This window comes from Macaca mulatta, chromosome 13, assembly GCF_049350105.2.
Source record: "Macaca mulatta isolate MMU2019108-1 chromosome 13, T2T-MMU8v2.0, whole genome shotgun sequence".
NCBI classification, from domain to species: domain Eukaryota; kingdom Metazoa; phylum Chordata; class Mammalia; order Primates; family Cercopithecidae; genus Macaca; species Macaca mulatta.
The window spans coordinates 26189845-26205160 of record NC_133418.1 but is presented as its reverse complement, the minus strand read 5'-3'; the positions used below and the strand labels follow the sequence as shown (position 1 = coordinate 26205160).

General features: G+C 47.8%; 1 protein-coding gene across 6 annotated transcripts in view; it reads right to left on the bottom strand.

Annotated features, from left to right (window-relative positions):
* Positions 1-15316, bottom strand: part of CD8B (CD8 subunit beta) — a 43277-nt gene that overhangs the window by 15083 nt on the left and 12878 nt on the right. Inside the window, exons 4-6 of one of the 6 annotated variants that reach the window (XM_077959073.1) lie at positions 12809-13025; positions 11071-11107; positions 7724-8496 (exon numbers count right to left, since the gene is read on the bottom strand). In XM_077959073.1, the coding sequence (XP_077815199.1) occupies positions 8278-8496; positions 11071-11107; positions 12809-13025 (473 nt within the window). In that variant the 3' untranslated portion in view covers positions 7724-8277. Of the gene's footprint in view, positions 1-7723; positions 8497-11070; positions 11108-12808; positions 13026-15316 lie in introns of those variants that run through there. The other 5 variants (XM_077959071.1, XM_077959072.1, XM_015112808.3 and 2 more) reach the window with 5 other exon arrangements.

Here is a 15316-nt window from a genome sequence, read left to right as displayed (position 1 = left end):
TTGCCCAGGCTGGAGTGCAATGGCACAATCTCGGCACACTGCAACCTCCACCTCCTGAGTTCAAGCAATTCTCCTGCCTCAGCCTCCTGAGTATCTGGGATTACAGGCACCCGCCACCATGCCTGACTAACTTGTGTATTTTTAGTAGAGATGGGGTTTCACCATATTGGCCAGGCTGGTCTGTAACTCCTGACCTCGTGATCTGCCCACCTCGGCCTCCTAAAGTGCTGGGATTACAGGTGTGAGCCACCGTGCCTGGCCAAATCATTCTTTTTAAGTCATTCTTTTGATGGCTACATGATATTTTTGGGTGTAGATAGACAGCAACTTATTAAATGATTCCCTATTGATTAACCTGGGATTGTTTCCCATTTTTATTTTTCCCAAACGATATTGATAGAATCATCTTTGTGTATTATTCTGATGCAATGATGCTTCTACTTTCCCGGGGGCCTATTCCCAGGAGTGCTGAGTGACAGTCCCTGATTCATGTTAAATGCTACTAGATGGTGCCCCCCTGTTTTCCATGAGGCTGCAGCGCTTATCACAGGATCAGCAACACCTGCGTGCCCTTGGCCCCAAGCTTTCCGCAGTGAGCAGCATCGCTGTTTTACAGTTTCACTTACTCAGTGACATTTGTATGCAAATGACAGATTATTATTTTTCTGGAAGATGTATGCTTAACCATGTCAGGGTCATAACTCATGCTATGAAAAAGATTTTGGTGTAGAGGTCATAGCAGAAGAAACGAGAACATGTGAATCAGCCTTCCTCTCTTAGACGCAGACACACACAAAGGTCTTAACTGAGCTTGGATATTAAAAGCAGTGCAGGGGAGAGGGTGGGGAGGTTTGGAGTTACCATCAGAAGCGTCTGACCAGGCTCAAATGTGGGATAGTTGTCCACTGAAGAGCCTTGTGTGTCACAATGTCTAGGAAAAAATGTATAAGACAAATGTTCCAGGCCAGGCATGGTGGCTCACGCCTGAAATCTCAGCACTTTGGGAGGCCGAGGCGGGAGGATCATGAGGTCAGGAGTTCGAGACCAGCCTGACCAACATGGTGAAACCCCATCTCTACTAAAAAATACAAAAATTAGGGAGGCATGATGGCGCATGCCTGTAATCCCAGCTACTCAGGAGACTGAGGCAGGAGAATCGCTTGAACCCGGGAGGCGGAGGTTGCAGTGAGCCAAGATCATGCCACTGCACTCCAACCTGGGCAACAGAGCGAGATTCTGTCTCAAAAAAAAGAAAAAAAGACAAATGTTCCCCTGCACCCTCCCCACTAAATTGATTGCCTGCCACACAGAAGCACACACAGGCGCACTCCGAAATTACGCAGATAAACGCTCGAGAGTATTCTTCCGTCTCCCATTGATAAGCTCTTTTCTGTGCTGGGCGGGGCTGGAGGACTTCCTGAGGGAGGAAGCTGGAACTGCCAGAGTGAGCACTGGCTCTTGTCTGAGTCCCTGTGACCCTTTCTTCTCTCCTCCCTCTTCCCCTACACCACAAGGTAGACCACCCGACGTGGCTTTCTGAGTTTCTAGGGAGGTGGGCTTTGAGCAGGGCCCACAAAAGAACTTCAACCAAAGTCTGCTTGTCTTGTGGAAGCTGCCCTACCTTCCTGTTCCCAAACCAGCAGCATCAGTGTGGCTGCAGTGTAGGTACTCGGATAGAAGGGGGTCAACCCAAGTTCCATCTTCTGCCCTGGTCCAGCTAGAGCCTTGGTGATCTGAAGTCAGCCCCACTTTTTGTGCTGATCACGTTTACTGTTGCTCTCCCTTCCCCATGTCCCCCAAACTTGGCTGAGGCTGAGGAGAGGGTGGAGGGGTGGGAGTCATGGCCTCCCTTTTACCTGGCCTGGTCGTGCCCAGATAGCAGGCCTGGCCCAGCAGGCAGCTTCAGGCTCTCAGGATGCTGCAGGGGTGCTGGGGAGGGGTGTGTGGGGAAGAGGGGCCTCCACCCCTCTGCCAACACCACCTCACATCTTCCCCTCGTAACTTTGCCCTCACTCAACCGCAGAGACCTCCACAAAATCTGCGAGAGGCTGTGAACTCCACTCCCAGACAAACATAACCTTTTTGAGAAGGCAATCCATGCCCTCTGCTTGTGTTGGCATCACCTGGATCTTTCTCTGGTCTGTGCAGGGCTGGCACGAGGCTGCAGCCAGTGAGGCACTGAGGCCACTCACTCTCGGAGCCATGCAAGTGCCAGCCTTGGGCCTGTGTCCCCCTGGCCATGAGAATGAAAGCCCGTGGGGTTAGGGACAGCTTCTGAGCCAAATCTTTAGTGCCTGAAACACGTGCCTGATTGAGATCTGAGTTGTTGACCTTGGTTCTCTAAGGGGATTGTCCATTGTACTTGGCAGAGTACTTGGCACATCCTGAGTGGTCCTCACAGCCTTAAGGAGCACAGAAAGGTGGATGGGTGGGCGGGGGAGCCAGCAGGGGAGGTGCTGGGCTGTGCTCCCAGCTTGTGGGGGCCTAAGGACCTTCTATCTGAGCCTTATGCTTTGTTCATTCATTCATTTCAATTCTGGCCTCAGGCTTAGGACTGACTTGTACAGGTAGCAGGAAAGAACCAGAGGACCCCCACAGGCCTTGTCCTGAGCTAGTAGGGAGCGAACTGAGGCCTACGGGCTCTAAGCAAGACTGCAAGCCCTGGGGACCCAACTATGTCTATCCTGGCTACGCTGCACCCCTAGTCTCAGCACAGGGCTGGCTGAGCCCACAGAAGTTTCCCCAAATAGATTTGAACTGGCATCAAGAAATTTAAGGAATTGGGCATGGTGGCTCACGCCTGTAATCCCAACACTTTGGGAGGCTAAGGTGGGAGGATCGCTTGAGCTCAGGAATTTGGACCAGCCTAGGCAACATAGCGAGACCTCATCTCTACTAAAAATAAAAAAATAAGTGGGCATGCTGGTGCACACCTGTAGTCCCAGCTACTCACTTGAGTCAGGGAGGTCAAGGTTGCAGTGAGCCATGACAGCGCCACTGCACACTAGCCTGGGCAACAGAGCACTGTACACACACATACACCCCACCCCCCAAGGAAGAGGAGAATTGAGTGTAGAGTTGTGGGTATTAGTTCAGTCATAAACGGGCACAGGAGTAGAAATGGTCTACAGTTAAAAATGCATGAAAAGGCCAGGTGCTGTGGCTCATTCCTGTAATCCCAGCACTTCGGGAGGCCGAGGCGGATGGATTGCTTGAGCCCAGGAGTTCAAGACCAGCCTGGGTGACATGGGGAAACCCCATCTCCACCAGAAATATAAAAAATTAGCCAGGTGTGGTAGTGCATGCCCATAGTCCCAGGTACTCAGGAGGCCGAGGTGGGAGGATCGCTTGAGCCCGGGAGACAGAGGTTGCAGTGAGCCATGAGTGCGCCACTGCACTCCACCCTGGGTGACAGAGCAAGACCCCGTCTCAAACAACAACAACAAAATTACCTAAAGGAATGGACATGGTTTCCTCTCAAATTTAGAAGTCTAAGCAAAGCTCTTAAAAGGGTACTCGCATGTGAAAGGCAGTAAACTAACAGGAAAAACAGGATCCAGGAGAGCCAACAGTACTGTGCAGGATGTAAGTGCCTTCTTCAGTGCCTCGGCTTTCAGCTTTACAGGAATCACATGTGTCATGCATATTTCTGTGAATCTCAAACTGATGCGGGGCTGGGGAATATGGTTTCCTTCTGTCTGAGTTATGCAACTGGAAGGCCTCCAGGAACCGGTGACTCACGGTGCCCCAGGAGTGTCAGTGACGCATTGAAGGAGGTTTCCCAAGAAGCGACAGAGGAAATATCTTTTGCCCTCCACAACCTTGGAAGGCCTCTGAAGACAAGGCTCTTTCTGTCTTTCCCTTTGACTGGGTGATAGATTCGGATCAGCGTTGCAGCCCGCGTGGGGTTGGGGATCACTTTCTGAAAACAAGTTGCCCACTTCCTACAGGTAGAGACACAAACTGCGGGGCGGGGGCGGGGATGAGTAAGGATGAAAGGGATGGGGTGGTGTAGGACCCCCTTCTTCTTTTGAACAGGCCCTGGTGGGCTCCACACCTGCAGGCTACTTCCCACTGAGAGGAAGGGGATGGGGGGAGGGGGGAACACCAGTGCTGCTCCCAGACCCATTAAGGTCCACAGAAAAACACACCAAGGGAAGTACTATAGATGTTCTCCTTCAGGGCAGAGAACCCAGGCTCCCCTAAGGTTGCTGGAGTGCAGACCACCCCCGCCACTAGCCTAGCCCCATATGAACTTCCAGACAAGTAAATGCAATTGGAAATGTAGCTTGCCCAAAGTCTGCAGCTGGTAAAGACCCAGACTGTGCTGTTTGGCCACCTCAGACCTGCCTCACCGTCATTTCCATGGTTCAGATTTTTAAAATTTATGAATAAATCTTTCATTGGTGGATATTTGTGTTGATTCCAATTTCTTATTATAACAATGGCCAGAGGTTCTTTTTTCCAAACTTTTAATTGCTTTTTCCCCAACTACGAAAGTAATACATGATGTAAAAATTCACACAAGGAACTGTAGAAAGCAGAAGTGAAAATTCCCCAGAGTAACTGCCATTAACAGCTGAGAGTAAATCCTTACAGACCTTTTCCTGTACATATCCAAACAAATATACCCAGAGGCCTTGATTTATTATGAGAGGAGAAAGATCAAATCTGCAGAACAATATTAGAAGATTTAATTTTCTATATTCTCTATGTTATGTATTATATTTGCAAGATTTCAATTTTATGTTTTAAAAAATATGGGAAGAAAAAAAAACAGGAAACTTTTTTTAGAAAAAAATTTATTTTTGAGACAAGGTCTCACTCTGTTGCCCAGGCTGGAGTGCAGTGGCATGATCACAGCTCACTGCAGTCTCAAACTCCTGGGCTCAGGATATCCTCCCACCTCATCCTCCCTAATAGCTGGGACTACAGGCAAGCACCACTGTGCCCTGGAAAATTTTTAAATTTTCTTGGAGAGTCAAGGTCTCAAACTCCTGAGCTCAAGTGATCATTCGGTGTGGGCCTCCCAAAGTACTGGGATTACAGGCGTGAGCTATCATCCCATGTGCTGGCTGAAGAAACTTCCAAATACCAAGTTTGCACATTTCTACAATGTTCTGTACTTGGATTTTAAAAACTCTCTTTCTTGAAGTAGAATTTACATCTATATCCATAGCTATAAAGTCAACATGTCCTAGTGTACAGCTTGATGACTTTTTCTAACGAAACACACTCATGCAAGTGACTCCCAGATTGAGAAGCAGAAACGCTCACCTTCAAACCTCATGCTCCCTCTTAATGACCCACCACTGGACTAAGGATAACTGTATCCTAACTTCTAACAACATATATTTGTTTTGCTTGTTTTCTTCTGTGCTTGAATTTTAACAGTGACCACATATTGCACCATGTATTGTATTAAGAATAATCTATAAAGATGTTTTAAAAATACACGCATTTGCCATAACCATCATTTGATATCAGCATATATGGATCTAGCTCATTCCTTAGTAGCTGCCTAAACCCCCTTATTAGACTGTATCTGAATTTATCTGACCAGTCCCTTTTGATGAACATTTGGATTATTTCCCATTTTTAGCTAGTAAGCAGCGCTAGAAGGAACAATCCGATGCATATTTCTTTGTGCATACCACTTTTTGATGTGTTTCTTTTAGATAAATGCCAACAGTGGAATTGGTAGTCAAAAGACAGCTGGATGGAGTTTGGGGGGCATATTTCATCATAACGGCCCTATAGAATGTAGTAGCAGCTCAGTTCCTTCTTCAAAACAAAAGTCAGGTGCTGGGTGCAGACCTTCTCACCGCAGCCCCCGCCATTGGCAGCCTAGCCTGCTCTAGCTCCCTGGGCAGCCGGAGTTGAACCCGCCTTGGCAGGTGCCTGCTGCACAGAAAACTGACAGAGGAGCGCAAACCACCCCTGCCCCCAGCCCAGCCCCATGAGAACTTGCAAGCAAGTACGTGCAATTGCAAAGACAGCAGCAGGGAGACGGTCAAATTTCAAAGCCTGCAGTGGGACAAGGGACCTTGCGGCCTGTTCTTACTTCCGCTGCGCACTGGGTGTGAGCCTTCAAGAGGGCAGACCGCGTGCACTGCAGGCCTTAGTCTCTTATTTATTTGTGATGGCCCGGATGAGGAGCCCACCTGAAACATGAACCCTAGAGGAGTCTGGTCCAGCTGACCCCAGTTCTTTCACCCCTCGCCTCAGCCTTGGAAGGCAGCCTGTCCCTTGTCCTCAGAGCTGATAGGCAGAGCTTTTGCTTCTTTTGAGCACCTCCTGCTGAGGCAGGAGACTAGGTTCTGGGGGCAGGGAATCTAAGGCCAATTCGTGCTGACTCAAGGAGAAACACCTACGTCTGGGGGCAGGGAATCTTGAGGCCAATTTGTGCTGATTTCTCAAAGCTGGATCAAAAGGAAAACACCTGGGTCTGGGGGCAGGCCATCTAAGACCAATTAACGTAAACCAAAAGGAAAAACCCCATCTCCCCACACTGAGTAACCAAGGATCAAAGGCTACTCTCTCTACAACCCTCCCGCTTCCACCTTATCTCAGACGGAAAGGGAGACTGTCCTGGATTGACCCCAGGCCAAGCACGAGCCATCCCTTCATCCACATAGGGCATCAATTCACCTCAGCCTTTCATTAGCCATGGACCAAATCCTTCATCTAGTTAAGGGGTAGCCGACAGGGATCTCAAAAGGGTACTTAAAACCCAGAAAACCTTGCAATTGGGACCATGGGCCGCCTGCTTAGGGCCCACTTCCACCCTGGGGAGTGCTTTCTCACTTCAATAAATTCCTGCTTTTGCTGCTTTTATTTCTTTATGACTTTGTGTGTTTTGTCCAATTCTTTGTTCAAAATGCCAAGGACCTGGACAACTTACACTCAAGGCCCTCCTTCCGGTAACACTGCATCTATGCCCTTCTAACTCCACCCACCACACCTCGTGCTGCTGCGACCGCACCCCAGATGCCCGGAGAAGGCCACACTACCCCCTCCCCAGGTTGTCTTTCCTTTCCTGGTTTTTTGGTAACATTTCTTACATTCTGTGGCTGCCACAGGTCTCTGAACATAACCTGATTTGTCAATGCCCTTCTTTGAGCTGGCCAGGAAAAGCAGGTGAGGCAGGATTCTCCTTGGTCCTGGACATGGTACTTCTGTTAATGCAGCCTCAGGTTGCAGTGTTTTATGGTGCAATAGCTCCTAGGCTGCTAAAGCTCAGGCAGGGGGCGGCTAAGATGGGACTCAGGCACTTTTTCAAACCCAGGAACGAGGTCCTGCTCTCCACTCTCCACTCCTGCTCATCACCTTCTCCTTGCTTTTTCCTTGTCCAACAGTTAAGGCCAAGAATCAATAAGAAAATGAAGGGACATGTGACAGAACCCCTCATGCCTCCTACCGTCTCTTTGATGCTTGACTTGAGGCCAGGGATCCCTGGGGTTCATCCCACAGTAGAAATGAACAAGTGCTAGTTCAGTGTGGGAGTGGGCCGGGAGATGGGCCCGAGGCACCTGAAGCCTGGCTCTGGTGCCCTGGGCACTTCCTAGCCTCTTTAGGACTCTCTACACCTACAATGTTGGGCAAATGAGGATCTCAGGTGTAACAGGAGGATGTACAAATTTTATCCTTATGGTTTCTGTTCCACTGAGCATTGATGTCTTGGCTGTAGATGGGCTTCTACACATTTATGCCACAGGAGCCATTTGTTATCTTTAACCTGGGACTTTATTTGTACAACTAAGACATTTGTATAAAAAGAGCAGAAAATGAAAGAAGAATTAAGCCATGGGAGAGTAGAAATGGGAGCTGAGAAACTGACAAGTGGAAGACGAAGTGAACTCCTATCCTCAAACCCGCAAGTTCCCAGCCCCAAAGGAAGCCCTCAGAGACTGACATGGCTTCTGGGAACTGGACAGCCCCTCTCAGCAAGCTTCATTCCCAACCTGCGCCTGGCCTCTCTGTGAGGAAGGTCAGCCCCAGCCTGGGAAGACCAAGACGGAGCCAGCCCAGTATCACCCCATGAAAGACCCAGGACCCAATGTTACTGCCCTACCAGGGCAAAGCAACTTGCAAAGATGGTGGCTAAACAGCCACCACTAAAGGTCCCAGCTCAGGGAAGGCACAGGAGCTGGAAGCGGTGGCATGGGTGGCATTTCTTACGCAGTCCTCCAGCACACTCTGTGAAGTGCCCTGGGGGCAACGAAGCCTTCTCCCCAGTATTCCCGATGGCCCACGAACAAGTTGCTCCCATGCACGTCACACACAGAAAGGCCTTGCAGCAGTGAAAAGCAAGCAGCCAGTGAACTCTCCAGGGTCGAATGTGTCCCCTCTCTCCTTTTTCCACATCGTGCTCGTTACTGACCAATGTCTTTTTGTAGCAGGACACCAAAACCGTATTCTCTGCTCATTTGTAAAACCTGAAAACAACAGCAAGTTGTGAAACCACGTATTTTCAGGCAAACGATATTGAATTTCCTGTAACAGAGACAAATGGCAAATGAGAAAGCAGAGTTCTACTCCAAGTGGCCTGGGGCCGAGAGTTTTTTGTGAGTATGTTTCTAGGGCCCATGTTAGTCACTAAAAAGATTGTTAAGGCTAAAAAACAAACAAAACAAAACAAAACTGCAGCTCAAAGAACCGTGGCTTTGAATTGCGTTACTTCCTGTAGTACCTCTAAGATAATCTAAGAGAATCACAAATTTATATCAAGGGGCCAGAAGAAATTACCCTGCGGATGGGATGATTTTCTAAGGACAGTTAGAGGCTGGGGAACAAGGACCTCAAATCGCAACTCAGATCTGTGAGCACCAGGGGTTATTTCCTCCGCGCCTGGATCATGAGAGGATAACCAGAGGTGCTTTTCAAACTTTTTAAAAGTCACAAACCCTTTTGTTCAAATGACATGTTACAGGTAAGTGTAAACCCAGACAATAGAAAAGAGTATCTGTTTGAAATGAAGAGAGTGAAGAGGGCTCAGGGTCCCCCCATGACCACCCAGTGCCCCTTCCCTGCCTCAAGCTGATCCTGGGCTTGCGAAAGCATGAGGTCCTGCATCTAGCACCCCAAAAACTGGCATCAGATCACTGGGGAGCAAGTTAAAATGAAGGGATGGGGACAGACCCAGACCACAGTTAGTACCCAGAGAGGGGCTTATTTTACATGAAAGGTCACCATGGGAGAGATTTTGAGTGGAACTTTCTCTTTTTGAGATAGAGTTTCACTCTCATTGCCCAGGCTGCAGCGGAATGGCGCGATCTCTTCTCATTGCAACCTCTGCCTCCTGGGTTCAAGTGATTCTCTTGCCTCAGCCTCCCAAGTAGCTGGGATTACAGGTGCCTGCCACCATGCCCAGTTAATTTTTTGTATTTTTAGTAGAGATGGGGGTTTCACCATGTTGGCTAGGCTGGTCTCAAACTCCTGACTTCAGGCGATCTGCCTGCCTTGGCCTCCCAAAGTGCTGGGATTACAGGCGTGAGCCACTGCACGCGGCCTTGAGTGGCACTTTCTAGAGGTCTGGCCTGAGACAGCTATACTCAAGTTATTATCTCTTGGGTAGGGGGCAGCTTCTAAATCCAACACACAAGGTGAAAATTGTACACAATTAAAATATCATTGAAAATTGCCCATAAAATCCAGCAGGCATGTTTCAGCAACTCTCGATATAAATATAATGTATACGACAATGCAGAGCATATCATAATATGAATGTATGTGGCTATTTACCATTTTAGAGTATTTAAAAATACATTTTGTTTGTCCGTTGTTGCACTTGCAGAATTGAAGTCAATGAAGTGACCTGAGTTTGTGCTCTGACTCCAGGGGCCTGGGGCCACATGCTTTAAGGATAGTACCCCAGAGAGTCCTCACACTGACCGTGAGATTGGCACTGTTAGCTCATTTTACAGACGAGAAATCCGAGGCTTGCCGAGGTAAAGTGACTCGCTGACTGTCACATGGTTGGTGACTGGCAGATGGGATTCAAACCCAGCTCCGTCTCTGCCTAAAGCCAGAGCTCTCGAGCAAGAGACCCTGTTGCTCTCTTCAATTTAGAGGTGTGTACTTTTGCTCCCCCAAACATTTCTATATAGAGAGGGTTGCTCTGAGGAGCAAATGTAATTAACTGGATAGGCAGATGTGAAACAGTCTCTGTTTTGAGGAACAAAAATCAAATGCAGGAATGCTGCCCCCGGCCCACGATGGCTTCCAACAGCCTCATGAAAGACCAAGTACATAATGTCGCTGCCCTACCAGGGCAAAGCAACTTGCAAAGGTGGTGGTTAAATGGCCACCACTAAAGGTCCCAGCCCACCCCAGGGAAAGTATCGGAGCTTTCTCAGCTCAGTGGGTCCCAAGAGTGTAATGTGACTCTGCCAACTCCTGGGACCCAGATGGGGTCGAGGGCGGCAGGTGGGACAAAGGCAGCTCCTAAGGAAGGAAAGCAATGGCTGGTGGAAGAGGCTAGTCTTCAAATCCGATTCCAGTAGTCTCTCCATTTATCTGTAAAATGAGGGTGATAACCCCTTATCTCACACAGAACCGAGGGGATGAAATAATAGGGGGGATGAAATAGTAGGTGGGATGAAATAACAGATGGGATGAGTTTGGGATACCCTGTGGTATTCTGTGCATGCAAAGCCTGATTGCTCTCCTCAGGAGAGCTAAGAATGTTCTTGAAATACATTTAAGTTATTGGTCAGGTTTTTGTTTGTTTGTTTGTTTGTTTAGGTTATCTCTTCGGTTCCTGAATTCTATTATCTCATCTATTTATACAGTGTGTGACTTTTTTTTTAGATGGGGTCTCGCTCTGTTGCCCAGGCTGGAGTGCAGTGGTACCATCATAGCTCACTGCAGCCTTGAGCTCCCGGGCTCAAGTGATCCTCCTGCTTCAGCCTCCTGAGTAGCTGGGACTACAGGTGTGCGCTACCATGTCTGGCCGAGTCTATGATCTTTGGAAGATGAGGTCTGACTTTGGGTCCTTGCTGCAGATAGAGGCTGCAAGCTGCAGCTGGGGCTGAGGAACCCAGGGCCACGCCCAGGTCACACACTTACTGTTTGATGAAACGAAGCCGGGCTCTCCTCCGCCGGCCTGGAAGAGGAAAGCAAGGGCGCCAGTCAGTGTGGGCTGTGGGTCACTGCACTGAGCCCCAGAGGCCAAGTAGGATGGTCACAGGGGCAGCTGACACCTCAGCCCACCTCCCTGGTCCCAGACCCTGGCCCAAACACTTTACACATTTCAATCCCCTTAATGCTTACTGAAAACCTGAGTTGGATACTACTTTTAAGATCTCCATTTAATTTGTGGAGAAACTGAAACACAGAGTGAGTTACCGGATAACATGCCCAAAGTCATGCAGCTAGTAAGTGGGAAAGCTGGAATTCAAACTCAATTAATCAGCCGCAGAGTCTGTGTCCTTAAACACACCTGCTCGCCCTTTACAGCAGGTCAGACACGAAAGTTCCCACACACAGGCAGTCTCAGGCCTGGGCAAGCGCACTCACAGGGCGAGATTTCCCACTGGGAGTAGGAGGAAAATAAAAGCATATCTATTTACATTTGTATCTCAGCCTTTATTACTTTTGATTTTTATTTATTTTTTTAGAAATGCAGTCTTACTATGTTGTCTAGGCCAGACTTGAGCTCCTGGGCTCAAGTCATCGTCCCTCCTCAGCCTCTCGAGTATGGGCACTTGCCCCTATATCCAGCTTACTTTTTATTTTTGAAACATATTTAATAACATGCATTTAATAACATAACACACACAAAATATGAAATAAGTAAATCCAGCCAACTGCTGCTGTATTCGCTTATTTAATATTTTATGCATGTCACTAAATGTGCTTCAAAATATTTTACCAATGAGGTCCTTCCTTGATCAAAAGAGTTTGCAAGCCACTGAAATTTATGGGGTTCTTAGAATGGGGTACATTGACCCCTTGGTGGGGAAGAATTTGTAGGCAAAAGTATGCACCTGGGTGCATTTCTGTGCGGAGAGGTCCATTATTTTCATCGTATGTTCAAAGGGGTCTGTGACCTACAAAAGTTAAGAGCCACTGATCTAGTTCATGCCCCTGCTGTCCCACCTGCCCATTTTATAGAAGCGCAGAGAGGGGAAGGGGCTTGCTCGAGGTGGCACAGGTGAGCTGAAGAACCGGGGTAGACTGTGGGCTCTGGGCTCTAGGGCAGCCATGCGCCTCTCCTCCGGCTCCCCGTCTTTCTTGTGAACCCAGTGCTGTGCAGAGCTTGGGGTGGGGGCCATAGAAGGAGACAGTCCCGTCTCTGGGGTGGCTGGGAGCAGCAGTCATTTCTGAGTTTCCGACAGCCTCATCAATATTGGTGGCGTAGAGAGGATTTCTAGCTTTCAGCAATGCAACACAAACCCCACAGGCAATCTTTTTTTTTTTTTTTTTTTTTTGAGACGGAGTCTTGCTCTGTCGCCCAGGCTGGAGTGCAGTGGCGTGATCTCGGCTCACTGCAAGCTCCGCCTCCTGGGTTTACGCCCACAGGCAATCTTTTCTGGGCACTGGGTTTTGGTCTCAACTGCTCACATGAGTTCCCACTTACACGTGCCGGGTGCCAGGCATTTGGGGCAGGAATTTACAAGCAGCAACTCTGGGAGGTAGGTAATGTCCTACGCCCATCTGAGGCAGCCAAGGCTCAGAGAGACCAGGGTACTGGATCGGGAAACAGCCACATTGCACTCAAACCCAGGTTTGTCTGACTCCAGGGACAGGGTGGTCTTTGGTTTTGGCTGCGTAGCCCCAGATCAAGAACGACCTCCAGAAATACCATAGGTTCTCTGAGGCACATTCCCACCAGGCTGCCAACTGCTCTGCTCCACTAGAGAAGTAAGTATCCCAGGAGCACTTCAAACAGCAAACAGGGACACCCGATGACCCAAGAGGAGACAACTCACAGTACAGGTGGATGGCCACTCCCAGGGAAACCAGCAAAACCAGAACGCCAGCCACCAGCAGGCCGAGGGTGATGGGGCTACAAAGTGGGCCTGGAAAAAACACACGTGACATGTGTTCAACACTGAACATTTTTCTGCATAAGACACGCAGAAAAATATAAGGAGGAAAAAAAATCAAGTGGAAGTCCCACCTCCCAGAGAATACCACTATTTGCATTTTGATATAATGTATTTTTCCTCAAGTTTTTTTTTTTTTTTTTTTTTTGTTTGTTTTTGTTTTTGAGACAGAGTTTTGCTCCGTCACCCAGGCTGGAGTGCAGTGGCGTGTTCTCAGCTCACTGCAACCTCCGCCTCCTGGGTTCAAGCGATTCTCGTTCTTAGCCTCCCAAGTAGGTGGGATTACAGGTGTGTGCCACCATGCCCGGCTAATTTTTGTATCTTTAGAAGAGACAGGGTTTTACCATGTTGGCCAGGCTGGTCTCAAACTCCTGGCCTCAAGCAATCCACCCACCTTGGCCTCCCAAAGTGATGGAATTACAGGCGTGAGCTACCATGTCCGGTCATCGTCTAGTCTTTGTAAGCACTTTAAACATCATTGAAATCATTTTATATATAAAATTTCATGTCCCACATCCAAATTTTTGAGAGGTAGACAATTTTTATTCCTGGTAATGAGTCCTTTACTATTTATGTTTAAAACTTTTAATTTCACAAGAAATAGCTGAATATATTTTCATTGTAAGAGATTTAAATATAGGATTAGAGTGCTTGCTGACATCTTTGCTCCTTCACAGAATTAATCACCATTGATAATTTAGTAACTTTCTCTTTCCATGCCTATGTAATTTTTATAGATACATATACGGTGTATTTGTTTGTTTCTTTGTTTGTTTTGACACAGAATCTCACTCTGTCGCCCAGGCTGGAGTGCAGTGGCGCAATCTTGGCTCACTGCAACCTCCGCCTTCTGGGGATTCAAGCGATTCTCCTGCCTCAGCCTTCCAAGTAGCTGGGATTACAGGCGCTCACCATCATGCCCGGCTAATTTTTGTATTTTTAGTTGAGATGGGGTTTCACCATGTTGGCCAGGATGGTCTTGATCTCCTGGCCTCAAGTGATCCACCTGCCTTGGCCTCCCAAAGTGCTGGGATTACAGGTGTGAGCTACCATGCCCGGCCTTAAATACATATAGTATTTTAAAATATATACAGCAGATTATACTGTACAAATTGTTCTTTTGTATCTTCACTGTTTCAACATGCCTTTTTTCCTTCACTTAATCAATGTGTTCTTTTTTCCAGCAGAGTAACGTCTGACAGTATGGATGTATCATGAGTTACTCGTCATCAGTGGGCATTTTTTGTCGTTTCCTGTGTTTTACTTTTACAAATAACTCTGCAGAAAACATCATGTGTATTTCCTTACAAAGATGCCTTCCTGAGGTAAATACTGAGAACGGGAGCTACTAAACCACAGACTTTGCCCATTTTAAATTGTGACAGATGCTGTCAAATGCCTCTCTAAAAGGTGGCACTGACTTCTGTCCCCACCCACCAATAGTGCACCCTGCTGACCATTGATATCATCAAAATGTTTTAGTTTTTGCCAGTCAAGTGGGGGAAAATGTTATTTCACTTAAATTCCCTCATTACTTACAAGCTTTGGCCTATTTTCATATATTGGGAACTTGTATGATTTTTCTTCTATGAGTTGACTATCTGTTCCTTTGTCCATTTTGTGTGCTAAACAGCACACTTTACACTATCAATGCCCCAAATCCTTCTCTGACACCCTTCAGGCCCCTGTGGCTGGTCCCTCGAGTAGCTGAGGGGCAGAGCCAGGGCCCATGGGTGAAAGGGCAAGGCTGCAGATTTGGGCTTGAGGTTCAGAAAATCGGAAAGCATTGTGGATGTCAAGGAAGAGAGAGAATTTTTACTGAATACGTATGTGCTAAGTACATACTAAATGCAAACTCCCATCTTGTGAGGAAGAAAGGTATTGGCATTTTTTTATTTGCATTTATTTATTTATTTTATTTTTTTGAGACAGAGTTTTGTTCTTGTTGCCCAGGCTGGAATGCAATGGCGAGATCTGGGCTCACCGAAACCTCCACCTCCTGGGTTCAAGCGATTCTCCTGCCTCAGCCTCCTTAGTAGCTGGGATTACAGGCACCCGCCACCATGCCCGGCTAATTTTTGTATTTTTAGTAGAGACGGGGTCTCACCATGTTGGCCAGGCTGGTCTCGAACTCCTGACCTTACGTGATCTGCCTGCCTTGGCCTCCCAAAGTGCTGGGATTACAGGCATGAGTCACTGTGCCCGGCTTGCCATTATTTTTATCTCTCATTTCACAGTTCGAAAACAAAAACAACATTCAAAAA